The sequence below is a fragment of the Camellia sinensis genome, chromosome 7, assembly GCF_055761805.1.
Source record: "Camellia sinensis isolate YWXY chromosome 7, ASM5576180v1, whole genome shotgun sequence".
NCBI lineage: Eukaryota > Viridiplantae > Streptophyta > Magnoliopsida > Ericales > Theaceae > Camellia > Camellia sinensis.
The window spans coordinates 7,539,512-7,559,742 of record NC_138967.1 but is presented as its reverse complement, the minus strand read 5'-3'; the positions used below and the strand labels follow the sequence as shown (position 1 = coordinate 7,559,742).

Sequence of the window (20,231 nt, the reverse complement as noted above, 5' to 3'; positions counted from 1 at the left end):
CCAATAAATCCTATGAGGGAGATAGTTATCAAAATACCCTTAATAATAATAGGGTAAAATACGTATTAATGTTCACACTGTTAATGTGAATGTTCCGTGATGTGAACATTTACACTGTCAAATATGAATGTTCACATCACTAAGTTCTAAGAGTTCAAAAAATATTTGTAAAGATAAAATTATCCATAAAATATCTTAATTATGAGAATTAGGATTCAGTGAATCAAATGTCTAAATAATAAGATTTATTGAAATAAAAAAATATATTATGAACTAATTGGAATATAAGTACTTAAAAAAAAATCAATAAATTTTCCTTTAAATAAATCTACCGAATTGTATTTGTAATTTCCCTTATTTATATACAGAAGAATAGAGGTATCTCAATTTGCAAATTGTGAAATTATTCAGTGCCATGGAGCATCAACAGGCCAATAAAAACAATGCTACGAATTTTAGAAAAACATCTATAAAAAAAATAATGAATGATTAAATATCTAAAATTTAATAAAAATAATCTCTATTAACTAAAATTACTAATAACAATATTTAACTTTAACTCAATTTTATTTTCCTCTCCCCAAGAATGGATTGATTGAGGGGTTGACACTGACAACAAGCACCCTAAAATTTTGAAAAAATATACTTAAATATAATAATAGTATTAGTTAAGAATATATTTAAATTATATGAGTTTGCTACCCCAAGATATTTTTAATACTCATCTCCTTAAGATATTCGTATATTTATAGCTTAAAACCCATAATTATCCACGTAAAAGAAGTCATTTAAATTTTAAAGTGAACATTTAAAAAACAAGAACTTAGTGAAACACGATTTCCATCCACTTGAATTTTCAACTCAATTCTCATTTTCGAAGTCATAATCTTCGCACTTTAATTTTGCGTGGATTTCTTTCTATTTCTCTTATTCTTATTATTTATTTTAGTTCTCTCTTTTTTTCCTCTTTTTTTTTTTTTTTTAGAAATATAAAATGCATTACCATATGAGAGTGGAGTTTGCACCTAGCAAACAGGTCGAGCTAGTTGTGACTTTGGCCTTGCCATTGTGTTACGCGACCGAGTTGGCATTGCCGAGGGTAGTTTGGCCGAGGTTCTAGATCATGCGGCTGAGTTAGCCCAAGGTCCGAAAGTTAGACTGGGCTAAGCTGAGCTAAGTGAAACGATGGTCCAAGGCCGAGCAAGGTCAGCGGGAACGAACGGAGTTAGGCAAACCAAGCTAGTTATTGAGCTTGACCCTAAAGGTCAACGGGAATTGAGGCTAGAACTGACCGGGCTATGCCTAGCTCGGTGGAAATTGCCAGGTGGTCCAATTTGAGTACGAGAAGAGAAACCCACCAATGGTGTGCGTCAATACCATTTGGCAGTTTGGCCAATGTTGTTTGGCGATATTGACGGGTACACGTGTAAAGAATAGAGAGGGCAGTACAACCACGCATCTAGGAAATGACGAGTAGAGTAGCTCGCGCAGAGGCTATATAGACTGAGCGGCGTCTTCATACAACAAGTCTGAATTTTTGGCTAACCAGAGCTCTATTGGTCTTTGGTCTCTTCTCTCTCTTCTTCTCTCTCTAAAAAGGTGCTAACTTGATCGTCGGAGGGGCTTTTCAGCATCACACTCGTCGGGTAGCTCACCATCGTTGTGTTTCCAGGTCATTCAGAGTGAAGCAAAGCTTGGACACGAGGAGTACGGATAGTGACAAACATTTCTTCCCCGTACAATTGGTGCCGTCTGTGGGAAAGCTGACAGAGAAAACATTGTCCTCCAAGCTTTTTCGGTCATCTTTTATGGCGAACAACAACGACATTCCGCTGTCTGCCATCGACGGCATCACGCTAGAGTCCGTTCGGCGCAAAGATGGCCTGTTTGCCATTCCGGCGATGGCTGGTTTGGAGACCTTCGCGCGAGGACTTCCTAGAGCTGCGCGAGATAAGCGCGCAAGGAATTCTGGGCGCTCTATTTGTCCAAAAGAGTGTCACCGACGGTGAGATTCACACACTCAACACCAGAAAGACAAACTGAGAGACCAAGATACCATCATCAAGAAAATGGCGATAGAAATGGAGGCCATGAGACGCCAGATAAAGGGAAAGGGCGTCGCTGGAGTGGGAAACCACAGTGAGCACACTCATTCTAGCCATTCAAGCAATCAGAATAGACGCCACACCCTTTCACTCTCCGTCACGAGAAGCTTCAGAATTGGAGACTACGTCGCACTGGCAACGACATCTCAAACGCAGGACAGCAGTTACCACCCTTTACGTCTGATGATGGCGTCGAGATATTCTTACTCCGACCGTTCGAAAGACCTGAGGGATGTGTTGGAGGAGCACGCTAACCGGCGAGAGGCGTAGAGGGTGCCTGCACTGCAGTGACTGGTCCCTAGAGGGCGAGCCAGTGAAGAGGTCACCATCCCACAACCACACTTGGCGGCACACGTGCCACCAAAAAGAGAGTTGGCAAGGCTAAGTGCCACCCCTTTTTCCGTAGAGATCGAGAACGCACCGCTCCCCCCCAGGTTCCATTAGCCAAGGTTTACACTCCATGACGGAAAGACTGATCCGTACATGCACATAAGCCACTTCCGGCAGGTTATGGCTGGGTACAGGCGAAACGATGCGCTCATGTGCCTTGTTTTTCCATCGACTTTGGGTGAGTTGGGCCTAAAATGGTTCGAAAGGCTGCTAGAGGAGACCATCGAGGGATGGCAACAGTTGGCAGAGGCATTTGTCACTAGATTTAAGACAAACGCCAAAACGCCCAAGGAAGTTAACTATCTCTTGAGAGTAAAGATGGAGTCGGGTGACTCTTTGAAGGCGTGTATCGCTAAGTATTGGAAGACTTTCAACGAGATCTCTAATTGCGCAACCAACCTTGCAATCACTCAGGATAAGCGCGGTCTTCCAGTTGGATATCCACTGAGACTCGCTCACAATGAATTAACCGTCGACCATGGAATTGCTCATGCAACACATTAATTAGCACATCCGAGTCGAAGACGATGTAGTTGCAGCTACCGTGACGACAAGTTCAGTAGTAGAGAACAAGATAGTAGTGGGAAAGGTTCACACAGTCAGACAAGATGATGGCCATGCAAACCACCATAGAAGAGATATAAGGAGTTCGGTTTTTAGAAGACGTCTGTAAGAAGGTTAAGGAAAAGGGGCATAAAACTCGCAGAATGAAAATGGCCGATCCATTTCCAGAACATCGAACTCTGCCAGTCTAAAGTTTTGTTCTTAATTCAATTTTTGTAACCCTTTTTGCCATTGGCACAATGAAACAAGCAGACCATTTTCTTGAAAATTGTTGTATTTTTGCCTCGCCAAGCGGATTTAGTGCGGTCCAAGGGGTAACTGACGATCATTTTGACGGAAAGATCAAAATTCCTTGCCGGACGGATTTTGCTTGGCAAGAGGCTTGTTGATGATTTTATCAACTTTGGAATTCCTTGCACGGGTAGATTTTGCTCGGCGAGAGGTTTGTTAATGGCTTTGTTCAACTCTGGAATTCCTTGCCGGGTGGATTTAACTCGACCAAGAGGTTTATTGATGGTTTTAATCAACTTTAGGGTTCCTTGCCGAGCTAATTTTGCTCACCAAGAAGCACGTCGTCGAGCTGACCTTGCTCCCCGACCTTGGAGTTCCTTGCCGAGCTGATCTTGCTCGCCAAGAAGCAAGTTGCCAAGCCGACCTTACTCGCCGACCTTGGAGTTCCTTGCCGAGCTGACCTTGCTCGCCGACCTTGGAGTTCCTTGCCAAGCTGATCTTGCTCGCCAAGAAACAAGTCGCAGAGTGGACCTTGCTTGCTGACCTTGGAGTTCTTTGCCGAGCTAATCTTGCTTGCCAAGAAACAAGTCACGGAGCGAACCTTGCTCGCCGACCTTGGAGTTCCTTACCGAGTTGATCTTGTTCGCTAAGAAGCAAGTCGTCGAGCTGACCTTGCTCGCCGACCTTGGAGTTCCTTGCAGAGCTGATCTTGCTCGCCAAGAAACAAGTGGCGAAATGGACCTTGCTCGCCGACCTTGGAGTTCCTTACCGAGCTGATCTTGCTCGCCAAAAACAAGTCGCCGAGCTGACCTTGCTCGCCCACCTTGATATTCCTTGCCGAGCTGATCTTGCTCGTTAAGAAGCAAGTCGTCGAGCTGACCTTGCTCCCTGATGTTAGAGTTCTTTGCCGAGCTGATCTTGCTCGCCAAGAAGCAAGTCGCCGAGCTGACCTTGCTCGCTGACCTTGGAGTTCCTTGCGGAGCTGATCTTGCTTGCCAAGAAATAAGTTGCGAAGCAGACCTTGCTCGCCGACCTTGGAATTCCTTGCCGAGCTAATCTTGCTCACCAAGAAGCAAGTCACTGAGCTGACCTTGTTCGCCCACCTTGATGTTCCTTGCCGAGCTAATCTTGCTCGCCAAGAAGCAAGTCACAGAGCGGACCTTGTTCGCCGACCTTGGAGTTCCTTGCAGAGCTGATTTTGCTTGCCAAGAAAGTTACCATGCTGATTTTGCTCGCCGAGAAGTAAATCATCGAGCTAAGTTTATTTTGCTTACTAAGGAGTTGCATTGATTTTGCTCACCGAGAAGTAAATCGCCGGGTTAAGTGGTTGAGCGGTTAACATGAAAGCCGAAGAACATTTTGAAAAATTTGAGCTATGAAGATTTGTGCAGCAGTGTAAGTGATAAAACTTGACCAAACTATCATGAAGCTTGATGACAAACTGAGCTGAAATAAAGATTATACAAGAATAAAGTAATCCCAATCATGTTGCAACCGATGGGATTAAGGGGCAATTGAGAGTGGAGTTTGCACCTAGCAAACAGCCCGAGCTAGTTGTGACTTTGGCCTTGCCACTATGTGTAACAACCCTCGTACTGTTTACTAATTTATGACCGATTGATTACCGTTAATCACCGATTACTGTTAAATGAAGCTGATAATGACTGATAACTAACTGATAATCGAACTGAATGAAATACTGAACCGACTGACTGAAATTGAAACTGAATTGAGTGAATACGTCTGTTTGAATTGCATTTTATCTGTTGACTGTTTGTTTGATCTGTTCATGTTCATATGTTTAAACTGCTGATTGAAGGCCTTATCGGCGGCCGAATTAGAAACCGATTGATGTTACGTGACCCTCATATTTAATGTGATTTTATGGTATATTTATCTAAAAACTGATTAGGTATGATTAAATTAGATTAAAACAAGCCAATTAAAGAGTTTGCCATATTTACCATTTTGCCACTATCTCATATACACACACTTGAGCCTTATACTTGAATCAAAACACAATTGCTCAGCCATTTTCTTGTCCTTAACCGACCAAGAGAGGGAGAGGGAGAGAAATTGAGTTCTACCTTGAAAATTGCTTGAAATTGTTTGAGAATTGAAGTGTATTTGCACATTTGAGCTCTCTCACTCCTAATTCTACAAGACTAAGGTAGGACATCCATCTTCTTGTTGCTGTTCTTGAGTTCATTCTTGCATGATTCATGTTAATTTGTAGAGCTAAGTCATGATTTGGTCCATAAATGATGGATTGAAGATCATTTCTTGCATGCATGTTGGTATTGTTGCATTTTGAGGTTGATTACATGGACATTGGTACATGCATGCTCATATTGTTGTTATAGACCATGTTTCCAACTGATTTGAAAAGAAATGAGCTCATTTGAACAAGCTTTGAAGCTTTGATTTGGTTCAAATCCTTGCATGTTTGCATGTTCTTCATATTTTTGAAAATGGGTTTGATGAGGCTTTAATTGACTCACCTTTGGGGCTTGAATTCATAAATTGAGCTTTGAAACTTGTTATACATTGAATTTAATGATGTTTTCCAGAATTTGGGCCCAAGAGGTCGAGTTTGGAGTGGTTGAATGCTTGGTTTGAGCTTGGGAGGCAAATCTGGAAATTCCAGATTTGGCTTCCTCGCTCGAGCGAAGGATTCCCCGCTCGAGCGAGCACCTTTGTCCAGGGCTCCGCTCGAGCGACCATCGAGCGACCATCGCGCGTAAAATTTCAGCATCCAGTACTTTTACTGTTTTGCAGACCGCTCGAGCGAAGGATTCCTCGCTCGAGCGAAGCCTTTGATTTTGGACTTACGCTCGAGCGTAGGAAGTCTCGCTCGAGCGAGGCTCCTATTTTCAGCAAACCTTGCGAAATGTTTTCTAAGTGTATTTTTTGCATCCTCATCCCATCCTAGGCATTCTTAGGCCTAGTTTAAGGCACCTTGATGAGGATATCATTGTAGAACACACCAAGGCAAATTAGGGATTAAGTTATGAGATTTCCCAACTGTGTAGCTTAGTGTGTGTTCAACCTGTGAACTGTGTAGGGTTGGCAACTGGGGAGACACGCTCTAGCATACTGTAGCCCAGAACTCTGTGAGTAACAATTGTGTAAAGATATGTTCAACTGATTATCTTCTGAATACTGAATTGAACTGTTTTCATTACTGTAAGGACATTCATTCTAAACCCCTTTACGCTTTATGTTATTCACTGGGCTTTAGCTCACTGCTCATATATATATGTAGGTGTACAGGCACCAGAACGGAGCTAGGAACGTCAGGGTTACTCCAGTTTTGTCAAGCCAGCCTTTATGCCTCACTGCGAGGTTCCGAGCCTACTGTTAAGGCTTAGGGGTGTTTTAGAATTTCCCCCCTTTCTGTACTGTTTTACTGTTTTGTACAGACCGTACTGTTTTGTACAGACGGAATGTTTTCTGTACTGTTATGTGGGGTTGAGTCCCTAGTTAAGTGGATGTGAATATTGTGTATACTGTTCTGTACTGTTTTTGTATAATGTATGAAAAGCCTTTTTGCATATAGACTGTCACAGCTCAATGGACACTATTTATTTACTGTATTGGCTTCCGCCAGGCCCTGTACTCTGTTTTACTGTATTACTGTTCTGCAGGCCTTCGGTAATCTCGGATTACTGGCCGGTTACGGTACTAAACCCATAGGGCCGGGTTTGGGTCGTGACAGAGTGGTATCAGAGCGATACTTAACCACGAGTTATACCGCACACACGTGTCCAAATGAGCTATAGGGTGTCCTAGAAAAGTGATTAGGGCATCGCATGAGCATGAAAAGTGTGTGGCTATGTTATGACTGAATATCTGTTAATGTCTTAAACTATGAAACAAATGACTGCTTATGTTTAAAACTGTTATAACTGCTTATAGTGAAATGGACAATGCAAATGAACCTGAGTCCTCATCTACTGAGGCAAGAATGGAAAGAATGGAAAGAATGATAGAACTGATAACTGCTAGACTTGAACAACAACAGAACCAACAGCCCCCACCTCCTCCTCCGGTACAGCCGGAACCTAATGCGAATGCGGATGATGGGGATATTATTGCTCTCACCCATAAATTCAGTAAGATGAAACCGCCATCCTTCCAGGGAGGCCTTGAACCGTTAAAAGCTGAAGCGTGGGTGCTTGAGACAGAGAAATTATTTGAGGTGTTCCCGTGCTCTGAAGCGAATAAAGTACTGTTAGCTACCTTCACCTTACAAGAAGAAGCTAGAAGGTGGTGGATGTTAATCCGTGAAACAAACACTGTTATGACTTGGGCTCAGTTCAAGGAGTCATTCTTTGAAAAGTACTTCCCGCAGTGTGTCAGGGATAGGAAAGTAACTGAGTTTGAACAACTGAAACAGGGCACCACGTCCGTTGCAGAATATGAAACCAAATTTACTGAACTTGCCCGTTATGCACCGCATATGGTGGATACTGAATATAAGAAGGCCAGAAAATTTGAAGGTGGCCTTAATGTGGCAATACTTGACCGGATAAATGTTTTGAAGTTACCGACTTTTGTGGGTGTTCTCGACCGGGCATTGATGGCCGAGTCGAACATTGCAGCAGTGAAACAATCTGAAACACCAACGACTGAATGGCATGGAAAAAGGCAGAGTTTCAAATTCAAGAAAGGCAAGCACAACCCAGCCAACAAGAAACAGAATACGGGGACAACAACTAGCCCCAGTCAAGGGAGTGGATTCATACCACCCTGTTCTGAATGTGGCAAGAAGCACAAGGGAGTCTGCTACAGAATATCTGGAGCCTGTTACAGGTGTGGCAAGGTGGGCCACATGGTTAAAGACTGCCCCTCTGCTCCACAAGTCGGTAGTAAAGCTGCACCAAGCGCAGCAGCATCAAATGCTCCACCAAAGCCTAACCCCAGAGCTACCGGGAAAGAGCCTGTGAGGCAAGGCCGAGTGTTCGCACTAGTACCGGGAGATGTGCAGAATACCGAGACCGTTGTGTCAGGTATTCTCTCTATTTGTGCACAAAATGCATATGTATTAATTGATTCGGGGTCTACGCATTCTTGTGTATCGCATGCTTTCTCACGGAAATTGAATAGACCCTTAGAACCTATGAACTATCTGCTAGCCGTATCATCACCCGTAGGGGGATCCATGACGTGTGCTTATATGTACCCCGCATGTGAAATTATTGTTGGGGATATGCATCTGTTTATTGATTTACTCCAAAAGTATAGAACAGCATGAACATCATCTGAGACTTGCCCTACAAACCTTAAGGGAACAGAAACTGTATGCTAAACTGTCTAAATGTGAATTTTGGCTTGACCATGTTATGTTTTTGGGGCATGTTGTTAGCAAAGATGGAATTTCTGTTGATCCGCAGAAAATTGAAGCTGTGGTGAACTGGCCAAGACCAACAAATGTGACTGAAGTCCGAAGCTTTTTGGGATTGGCTGGATATTACAGAAGATTTGTCAAAGATTTCTCCAAAATTGCCCTACCATTGACTCAGTTAACTCAAAAGGGGACATCATTTGACTGGACCGACCAAAGAGAATCTGCTTTCCAGGAGTTGAAAACTCGACTTGTGACTGCACCAGTTTTGACTTTACCCTCAGGTACGGATGGTTATACTGTATTTAGTGATGCTTCTCATAAGGGTTTGGGATGTGTTTTAATGCAGAATGGGAAGGTTATAGCTTATGCTTCCCGACAACTAAGACCACATGAAAAGAATTACCCGACCCATGATCTGGAACTTGCTGCAGTAGTATTTGCACTGAAAATTTGGCGTCACTACCTGTACGGGGTAACATGTGAAGTATATACCGACCACAAGAGCTTGAAGTATTTCTTCACACAGAAAGAACTGAATATGAGACAGCGGAGATGGCTAGAACTGATAAAGGATTACGACCTACAGATCTTGTACCACCCAGGAAAAGCCAATACCGTTGCCGATGCATTGAGCCGGAAATCGATTGGAAACTTAGCATGTTTGCTTACAGGACAGAAAGAGTTGCTTTGTGACCTTGAAAAATCTGAAATTGAAATTGTTTTACGGGAACAAGGTGGAACCTTAGCTGCTATTTCTGCTCAACCGGCACTGATTGAGGAAATTAAAGAGAAACAGCAACTGGATGATTTCTTGAAGAAGATCATCGAAGAAAGAGAATCTAAACCGAGACCGGGATTCAAATTTGAGAATAATGTACTGAAATTTCAAGAAAGACTGTGTGTACCAAATGATACTGAACTGAAAAGAAGAGTTCTGCAAGAAGGCCACAATTCGAAATTGTCTATCCATCCGGGGAATACGAAAATGTACCAAGATCTGAAACAGAATTTCTGGTGGCCGGGAATGAAGAAAGAAATTGCTGATTTTATATCCAAATGTCTTCATTGCCAACAGGTCAAAGCTGAACATCAACGACCTGCCGGACTATTGCAACCCCTACCCATACCAGAGTGGAAATGGGAGCATATCACGATGGATTTTATCGTTGGATTACCTCGCTCCAGAAAAGGTATGGATTCAATTTGGGTTATTGTTGATAGACTAACCAAATCTGCTCACTTCTTACCTGTCAAGACAATCTATAATGCGGACAAATTGGCTGTTATCTATATTGATGAAATTGTAAGACTGCATGGAGTGCCTGTGTCTATTGTTTCTGACAGGGATTCGAAGTTTACATCGAGGTTTTGGCAAAGCCTACAAACTGCACTGGGTACTGAACTGAGATTGAGTAGTGCCTATCATCCTCAGACAGATGGCCAATCAGAAAGGACCATCCAAACTCTGGAGGATTTACTGAGAATGTGTATCCTTGATTTTCAGGGAGACTGGGAAAGTCATTTGCCCTTAGCTGAATTCGCCTACAACAACAGCTACCATTCGAGTATTGGTATGGCGCCTTTTGAGGCATTGTATGGCAGAAAATGTAGATCTCCAATTTGCTGGGCAGAAGTTGGAGATGGGCCTTTGCTTGGGCCCGAGATTGTGTATGAAACAACTGAGAAAGTGAAACTGATACAGCAAAGACTAAAAACTGCACAGAGTAGACAGAAAAGTTATGCAGATGTCAGAAGACGGGACAGAGAGTATGAAGTGGGTGATCACGTTTTTGTGAAAGTGACACCAATGAAAGGCCAGACTCGTTTTGGAGTCAAAGGCAAGTTAGCACCGAGATACGTCAGACCATACGAGATCATTGAGAAAATCAATCCGGTGGCGTATCAGGTTGCGCTTCCTCCTGAAATGGAGCACATGCATAACGTCTTTCACATTTCTATGTTGAGAGACTATCTCCGGGATCCCTTCCATGTAATAGAGCCTACCCACGTAGTGTTGAGTGATGACTACACTTACGAGGAACGGCCTATACAGATTGTAAACCGACGGATCAAGAAACTGAGAAACAAAGAGATCCCGTTAGTGAAAGTTGACTGGCAGAACCATGGTGGCGTGTATGCCACTTGGGAAAGGGAAGATGACATGGCCAAACGATATCCTGAACTATTTCCACTGAATCCTGTTTTCTTCCAGAATGAAGGTAACTCGAGTTTAGAGGACTAAACTCTTTATAAGGAGGGGAGACTGTAACAACCCTCGTACTGTTTACTGATTTATGACCGATTGATTACCGTTAATCACCGATTACTGTTAAATGAAGCTGATAATGACTGATAACTAACTGATAATCGAACTGAATGAAATACTGAACCGACTGACTGAAATTGAAACTGAATTGAGTGAATACGTCTGTTTGAATTGCATTTTATCTGTTGACTGTTTGTTTGATCTGTTCATGTTCATATGTTTAAACTGCTAATTGAAGGCCTTATCGGCGGCCGAATTAGAAACCGATTGATGTTACGTGACCCTCATATTTAATGTGATTTTATGGTATATTTATCTAAAAACTGATTAGGTATGATTAAATTAGATTAAAACAAGCCAATTAAAGAGTTTGCCATATTTACCATTTTGCCACTATCTCATATACACACACTTGAGCCTTATACTTGAATCAAAACACAATTGCTCAGCCATTTTCTTGTCCTTAACCGACCAAGAGAGGGAGAGGGAGAGAAATTGAGTTCTACCTTGAAAATTGCTTGAAATTGTTTGAGAATTGAAGTGTATTTGCACATTTGAGCTCCCTCACTCCTAATTCTACAAGACTAAGGTAGGACATCCATCTTCTTGTTGCTGTTCTTGAGTTCATTCTTGCATGATTCATGTTAATTTGTAGAGCTAAGTCATGATTTGGTCCATAAATGATGGATTGAAGATCATTTCTTGCATGCATGTTGGTATTGTTGCATTTTGAGGTTGATTACATGGACATTGGTACATGCATGCTCATATTGTTGTTATAGACCATGTTTCCAACTGATTTGAAAAGAAATGAGCTCATTTGAACAAGCTTTGAAGCTTTGATTTGGTTCAAATCCTTGCATGTTTGCATGTTCTTCATATTTTTGAAAATGGGTTTGATGAGGCTTTAATTGACTCACCTTTGGGGCTTGAATTCATAAATTGAGCTTTGAACCTTGTTATACATTGAATTTAATGATGTTTTCCAGAATTTGGGCCCAAGAGGTCGAGTTTGGAGTGGTTGAATGCTTGGTTTGAGCTTGGGAGGCAAATCTGGAAATTCCAGATTTGGCTTCCTCGCTCGAGCGAAGGATTCCCCGCTCGAGCGAGCACCTTTGTCCAGGGCTCCGCTCGAGCGACCATCGAGCGACCATCGCGCGTAAAATTTCAGCATCCAGTACTTTTACTGTTTTGCAGACCGCTCGAGCGAAGGATTCCTCGCTCGAGCGAAGCCTTTGATTTTGGACTTACGCTCGAGCGTAGGAAGTCTCGCTCGAGCGAGGCTCCTATTTTCAGCAAACCTTGCGAAATGTTTTCTAAGTGTATTTTTTGCATCCTCATCCCATCATAGGCATTCTTAGGCCTAGTTTAAGGCACCTTGATGAGGATATCATTGTAGAACACACCAAGGCAAATTAGGGATTAAGTTATGAGATTTCCCAACTGTGTAGCTTAGTGTGTGTTCAACCTGTGAACTGTGTAGGGTTGGCAACTGGGGAGACACGCTCTAGCATACTGTAGCCCAGAACTCTGTGAGTAACAATTGTGTAAAGATATGTTCAACTGATTATCTTCTGAATACTGAATTGAACTGTTTTCATTACTGTAAGGACATTCATTCTAAACCCCTTTACGCTTTATGTTATTCACTGGGCTTTAGCTCACTGCTCATATATATATGTAGGTGTACAGGCACCAGAACGGAGCTAGGAACGTCAGGGTTACTCCAGTTTTGTCAAGCCAGCCTTTATGCCTCACTGCGAGGTTCCGAGCCTACTGTTAAGGCTTAGGGGTGTTTTAGAATTTCCCCCCTTTCTGTACTGTTTTACTGTTTTGTACAGACCGTACTGTTTTGTACAGACGGAATGTTTTCTGTACTGTTATGTGGGGTTGAGTCCCTAGTTAAGTGGATGTGAATATTGTGTATACTGTTCTGTACTGTTTTTGTATAATGTATGAAAAGCCTTTTTGCATATAGACTGTCACAGCTCAATGGACACTATTTATTTACTGTATTGGCTTCCGCCAGGCCCTGTACTCTGTTTTACTGTATTACTGTTCTGCAGGCCTTCGGTAATCTCGGATTACTGGCCGGTTACGGTACTAAACCCATAGGGCCGGGTTTGGGTCGTGACACTATGTTACGCGATCGAGTTGGCATTGCCGAGGGTAGTTTGGCCGAGGTTCTAGATCATGCGACTGAGTTAGCCCAAGGTCTGAAAGTTGGACCGGACTAAGCTGAGCTAAGTGAAGCGATGATCCAAGGCCGAGCAAGGTCAACAAGAACGAACGGAGTTAGGCAAACCGAGCTAGTTATTGAGCTTGACCCTAAAGTTCAGCCAGAATTGAGGTTGGAACTGACCGGGTTATGCCTAGCTCGGTGGAATTTGCTAGGTGGTCCAATTGGAGTGCGAGAAGAGAAACCCGCCAATGGTGTACGTCAATACCATTTGGCAGTTTGGCCAATGTTGTTTGGCGATATTGACGGGTACACGCGTAAAGAATAGAGAGGGCAATACAACCACGCGTCCAGGAAAGGACGAGTAGAGTAGAGCGCAGAGGCTATATAGACTGAGCGGCGCCTCCATACAACAGGTCTAAATTTTTGGCTAACCAGAGCTCTATTGGTCTTTGGTCTCTTCTCTCTCTCACTCTCTCTCTTTAAAAGGGTACTAACTGTTGGAACAATCTTCTGTGTAAATAAAATAAACTGAAATAATTCGAACAAAATAAAATAACACTTACAGAAATTATTTTGTTGAACCAAACAAAAATTAAAAGACCAAGTCGAGTGTGTGACACTCTGTCCTTAAGACAGATTCGCCCCGCTATGGTACTTACGGTTGAGTGGCGTCTATCTCCCAGGATACGATGATCTTCACAAATTGTAGTAGTACTCCAAACAATTTTGAAAAATCTAGAAATCCCCTAGATGTTGATTTGTGATTATGTATCAATTTTAAGCAGAATATAACAATCCCAATCAAACAAACAAACAATCAAGATAAAGAGACACAGCGATTTAACGTGGAAAAAACCACAATTGGACACCTCCAACTGTGATAAAAAAACCACGGGCAACAGCCACAAGAACAATCCACTAAGAAGAATTAAAGGAATTACACAGGTATACTCTCAATTACCTAGCGAATCCACAACGCCTAATTGAACCAACCTTTATGTGCCTCTTCCAACCCCATCTTCACCACGGAATTGTCTTTCTGATGAGCCACTCCGGATTCCACCAAAGCTTCAGGCTCGAATTCTTCAGAATACACAACTGAAGAACAACACTCTCTTTTGTAGAACAAAACACAACCTTTGATGTACTCTTTTTAGAACATGAGTTGAATACTCAATAAAACATCAAAGAAAACTAGCAAAATCTCTCCAGATATAAACCTTAAGATCCAAAAAGAAGATCTGGAGTCGTCCAAAAATCGTCACCTAGGTTTGGGAGAAAACCAAGTATTTATAGAAAACCAAAGCAATCCCAGTTTCAGAAGAAAACCAATTCTTTAATGAATCTGGAAATCTGGGATCGCGCGGTCCGCTCGAGCGCCCTTTTCCCCGCTCGAGCGGAGACTTCAAATTCTGTGATTTCATACAGGCTCCACGCTCGAGCGTCGGTTTTGCCGCTCGAGCGGCGAATCACACCATCCAGTACTTTTTCGGGCGACTGCAGAGATGCTGAGAGCTTCCAATCGTCGCTCGAGCGGCCCTTTCCCCGCTCGAGCGGGAAGGCCAAAACTAGAAAAACTGGAAAAATAAAACATGATCGAACAGGCAACTTTGAATGCATTTTTGCATTTTGCTTCGGGGGCGCTGCCCCTCGACCCCGCCGTGGCGCTGCCCCGGACCCCCGCGAGCTGACCGGGCAGCTCGATCCCCGTCATAATCAGCGAAGTGGCAATCTTGAAAGCTTTATCAACACAAACTTCTCTGAAAGGCTTGATTCGGGTTGGATTCGTATCGAAACACTCAAAGTCTCACTGAAATAAAAATGCGAATAAAATTACAACTCAAAGGAGTTTTGTCAAACGGGATTGCCAAGAAATAAAACCTAACAAATTTGTTTGGCGAACCAAACCTGTGTTCTAACTCTCTGAAATTTATACTAAAACTAATATGAAGAATAATGGAAAAAAAAATTCAGAATTTAGGACAGCAGAAAAACCACAATCAGACTGAATTATTCATCCTAAAGACTGCTGAATATGGTTCTATTTATAGGCAAAAACGGAGGTCTGAACAGGTTGCAATTTGAAAGAAGAGACGCAAGTGTTGAAATTCAAATAATCTGACCGTTTGAACAGCAACGGTTTTATACTTCCAGACAATTTGAAAAAGGGTCTGTTGGTTTGTTTGAAGGAACAAATCCCAAACCTGTAAAACTTTATTAATTAAACTAATGAAATATATATATATATATTAAACAAATTGAATAGTTTAATAAATAAAGTAAGAGGTACAAATTTTAGGAAACCAGTTAGGGACCCAAAATTTAGAATTTAGAATTAAATTAAATTCCCACAATAATTTTTATTGAAAAAATTCAAAAGAATTTTATCTAAAAAATTAATGTTAAACCCGAAAACGACGTCATCTTCCCATTCACTCATAAATGGTTTTGACGTTCCGTTTTCACCACTACACCTTTTCGGACCCACCCCAAAACACGTTTGGGGTCCACCCAAATTGGGTTAAAAAATATGCTTATATAAAACCATTTTTTCCAACACTAACTTGATCGTTGGAGAGGCTTTCCGGCATCACACCCGCCAGGTAGCTCATCGTCGTCGTGTTTTCAGGTCATTTGGAGTGAAACAAAGCTTGGACACAAGGAGTACGGACAGTGACGAACATTTCTTCCCCGTACATCTATAGCTTAAAACTCATCTCCTTAAGATATTAGTATATCTATTACTTAAAACCTATAATTATTCACGTAAAAGAAGTCATTTAAATTTTAAAGTGAACATTTAAAAAACAAGAAGTTAGTGAAACATGATTTCCATCCATTTGAATTTTCAACTCAATCCTCATTTTCGAAGTCATAATCTTCACACTTTAATTTTACGTGGATTTCTTTCTCTCTCTCTTTTATTCTTATTATTTGTTTTAGTTCTCTCTTTTTTTCCTTTTTTTTTTTTTAGAAGTATAAAATGCATTACCATATAATATACTAAAAACAACCAGTTCGAGCGAGCCCAAGTGAGGATAAATTATTCGGTGCTCTAAGAGCACCATGTCAGCAGAAATTATTCGATGCCCTATAAGCAGCCTCACATCACATGGATGAATTTATTGACAAAAAGCTACGTGGTGTGCCTTGATTGGTGTAGAACACCAAATGGCACTGCTAACGCGGTGCTCTTAAAGCATCGAATAATTTCTCCTCAGACTGCTTTTGCTGTCCCATTAAATTAATTATTAGGGATGTATTCGGTTGAATACCATCGGTATTTATGTAAAAAAATTTACCGAATCGATAATGTTAATTTTATTATTTTGAAAATCGATACAGATTGTTCTTCCATTAAATAGCATCGTCGAAACGTTTTAGTTCGGTACAGTTTAATCGGTTTAGAACCTGAGTCACTTTTAAAAATAATTACTAATTTATATAAAAATATTAAATTAGTTATTTGTCTATCATTTCAAACATTTCCAATCCATCCATTTAATAAATATTTTTTAATTCCTAGATGAACAAAAATAAAAACAAAAAGAAGTTTAAAAATACTAAGGTCTCAAGAATAATTAGTTAGAGTTAAAATTATATATAATAAGAGTTTACAAACTTAGGTTATAAAAATTATATGATTAATTAATTAAGGTTAATAATTTATTGAACTTATTAATATCATTATATTATTAGATTATATATATATATATATATTATATAAATACAATATATGTTAAAGCGGTCAGTTTCGGTTTAGTTTGGTGTACAAGGTGCTTGAACCAATATCGAACCAAAAATTAAACAAAATCAAATTTAAGAATTGCACAGACCCATTCTTATTAAAAAACAGACTAAATATAACCAGTTTGATCCGATTCAATCGATGTGATCAATTTTTTTGATTGTTCTTCCATCCCTATTAATTATAATGTCACACACAAAATTTAGTTACATAGAATAAGATAGGAATAATTTAGAGATAAAGCCTACTCATGTTGCTTAATTTTTCTACTTTCTACTACTTTTTTTTCAAAGCATGTTTACATAAATTGTATTCCAATCCACAATGCATAAAAATCAACCTACATATGCAAATTATGTAGGTTGATTTTAAAGAATATATTTTCACGCACAATAGTAATGATTGAACCAAAACGTAGAAAGACAATAACTAGGTCAAAGGAGAACAATACACAAAATAATCTTTAATGAATTTATAAATACAAAGCAAATAATAATAATAATAATAATAATAGCAAAAATTAAATTAACGCACAGAATAAGCAATAAAATCCAAGAACATAAAGTATACCCCAAAAAAATGATTGGAACTAATAATTTATTAGCAAATATATATATATATATATATATATAATGAATTTAATTGTAATGAAACCAAGAACCAACTAGGGAAGAATGAACATGGAAATTATTTTAAACAATGATGGATATATTTATTTAAATATCAAATGAAACCAAAACTCAATTAAGGGAGAATGAATATTGAAGAAGGTTGTTTATAAAATCAGATTGGGCCAACAAAATTTATAAATTATTTTTGTTTTAAATTGAGCCTAACAGGAAATTTTGGATACCTTTAAACTGAGCTTCGATCAATAAAAGGGATTGGGCCTATTTGAAGTTTTTTATATATTACAAGAGGCTAATGAATCTTTTTTTGAACTAGAAAAAAGGGTGCTCCTTGGAGGCATCATTACACACCCTAAGCTCAGGTGTGTGGTCCGATTTATCCCAATTCAAAGGCACCACCAAAGTAACAATGGATCTCACCTTCCATTCACAACCTAAGCCCGAGGTTTGAGAGGGATAAAGTGCAGAGACCGAAGTCAAAGCAAGCAAGCGCTCCCCAGGAAATAAACCATGGATCATAAGCATAGAAGGCAAGTGCCCAACCCACATTACCACCACCCCCAGTAGTAAGAGGCTAACGAATTTGGAAGCGTTATTTTAGACTAAATTTTGGAGTCCAAGGTACAAACCTTGCTTGTCTTACCCCAATGCGGGCTCTGTTCTGAGGTAACAAATTATTTGCAATGTTTTTTAGTGGTTGTGGGAATTGGATGGAAAATGGTGTCTTCATATAAACTGCACCATTTGGAAAAAAAATAATTAGTGACATAGTAAATTGTCCTCAATTGATTGGCTCAAAATTTTTATTCAGTAGTGAACAAACAATATTGAATTTAAAAGTTGTTAAATTAAGGGAGTCAGTGGGTGTGGCTTGGGGCTGATTTGATTGAGTATTTGAAATGCACAGAGTATTTAATTTCAACCGCGATTGATTTGGGTTGGATTAGATTATTGTCACCTCTTATAAATTGAAAGTTGATAATCAAAAAGTAAAAGTTAAAAATATTTTTCACTTAAATTTTAGATAATTAATTTTTTTAACTTATATTATAGTGTAATGGTGGGTGATGATGGAGGAAATTAGATCAAAGAGACTTTAAATGAATTGAAGGATTAAGGCCATGGAGAAGAAACAAAGTTTTGGTGGTTGTTGTTGTTGAAGAGATATTGAATCAAGTTTGTTTTGGTAAACTGTAGTGTGTGGTGGCATATTTGAAGTGATTGAAAGATTAGAGGAGGAAGTTGAAAGGGCAAGGATCTTCTATCTCGAAATTCCGCTATTCTCATGTTCCTATACAATTTTAACTATTGAATTCTATAGGAATATTAATGCATGATGGTAAGAAGTGGATTACAAGAAAACTTAGACAGAGGGTCGAGGGTCCTATACTTTAGGGTAAAAAAATATCTGTTTCTATATGTCTTTGTTCCTTTATCCTAATATATACTTTCAATCATTGGATTGGATCATATAAGACTATCGAGACACATAAATCTTGAGGCACAATCCAATAGTTAGAAGTGTATTAAGACAGCCACAAAGGGATGGAGAAATTTAGAGACAGATGATCCCGTGCCGTTGAAAGCTAATTAAAAATTGGAATTGGAGTAATCATAAAACACCATTAGTTGAAGATATGTTTACCCTGTTGTTCTGGACCTATTTGATAATTTCTGAGGTAAGAGAGTGGATTGGGAGGGCATTGAACACCCTTTTTGTGCTTGTATCAAAATAACTGTATGTGCAAGCAAGGGTCACACCCTGACCCTTAGCATTTTGTTGCCTTCCAAAACTTCTCTCTTGTTTCTTTGTATTTCACTACTTAACATCTAAACCAACTCATAACAATCTTTATCCTTTTAATAAATAAATTATTGAAGAGCTGGTGCTCTAAAAGTGAAAAAATATCCTACAAAGCAAGGAACCAAAATTGTAAAGAAAAAATCAGTACTCAACCTTAGGGCTATCAACGTCCAGGAACCCTAATGCTTGATTGGTATTTTAGGCTTACGATCTTTTGTCCCATCATTTTTTTCATATCCATCCTTTTTCACCCGATCCATTATCAATCCTGTAATAAAGGGTTTGGGTCCAAACCCATGATCATCGCCCAATCCATTACTAATTTTACAACAAAAGGATATGAGCCTAACTCGTTAATAATGTTGCGATAGAGGAACATAAGACAGAGAATCCGGTCCCCTACTTCTCACTCCCACTTGCCTTTTTGCACGCAATTGGTACCATCCCTCTTGTGATCAGACCAACATATTGTCAATTAGTTTATTCACATTTATTTTTAGACAGTGGCTTCCCTCCAGTCCAATCATAGATTGAACTAGAGGGTACTGTTGGGCCTGTAGGGGCCCACTACGGGTCCCGTTTTGATAATCCAAACCTTTTAATGTGTAGAACTCGTCGAGTACTATATACTTATAAAAAATCACGTTGATCGGATATCGATAGCAATCTCATCAGATCAGTTTTCTGTCAACCGTTTATTTTTCCATCGTCTATTTTTTTTATAATACAAAACTGATTTGATCACGTAACTATCGATATCCGATCAACGTGTTTCTTTACAAACATATAGTACTCGACGAGTTCTACATATTGAACGGTTCAAATTATCGAAACAGGACTTGTGGTGGATCTCTACGGATCCAATAGCACGCTCCAGTCACTGGAGGGAAGGCGGGCCCTATTTTTAAATTTGAAAATTTTATTCTCTCTTTTTAAGTTGAATTGCATGGTCAAGCAGTTAA

At 40.0% G+C, this 20,231-nt stretch overlaps 1 protein-coding gene across 1 annotated transcript; it reads left to right on the top strand.

Annotated features, from left to right (window-relative positions):
* Positions 1-2,615: 2,615 nt before the first annotated feature.
* On the top strand, positions 2,616-2,999 carry LOC145795584 (uncharacterized). The gene has a single exon (XM_082880407.1). The coding sequence runs from the start codon at positions 2,616-2,618 to the stop codon at positions 2,997-2,999; it is 384 nt and encodes a 127-aa protein (XP_082736533.1).
* Positions 3,000-20,231: the final 17,232 nt, after the last annotated feature.

Excerpts from the sequence above, each read along its gene's own strand:
- LOC145795584 (XM_082880407.1), top strand. The coding sequence starts at position 2,616 with ATGGCTGGGTACAGGCGAAACGATGCGCTCATGTGCCTTGTTTTTCCA.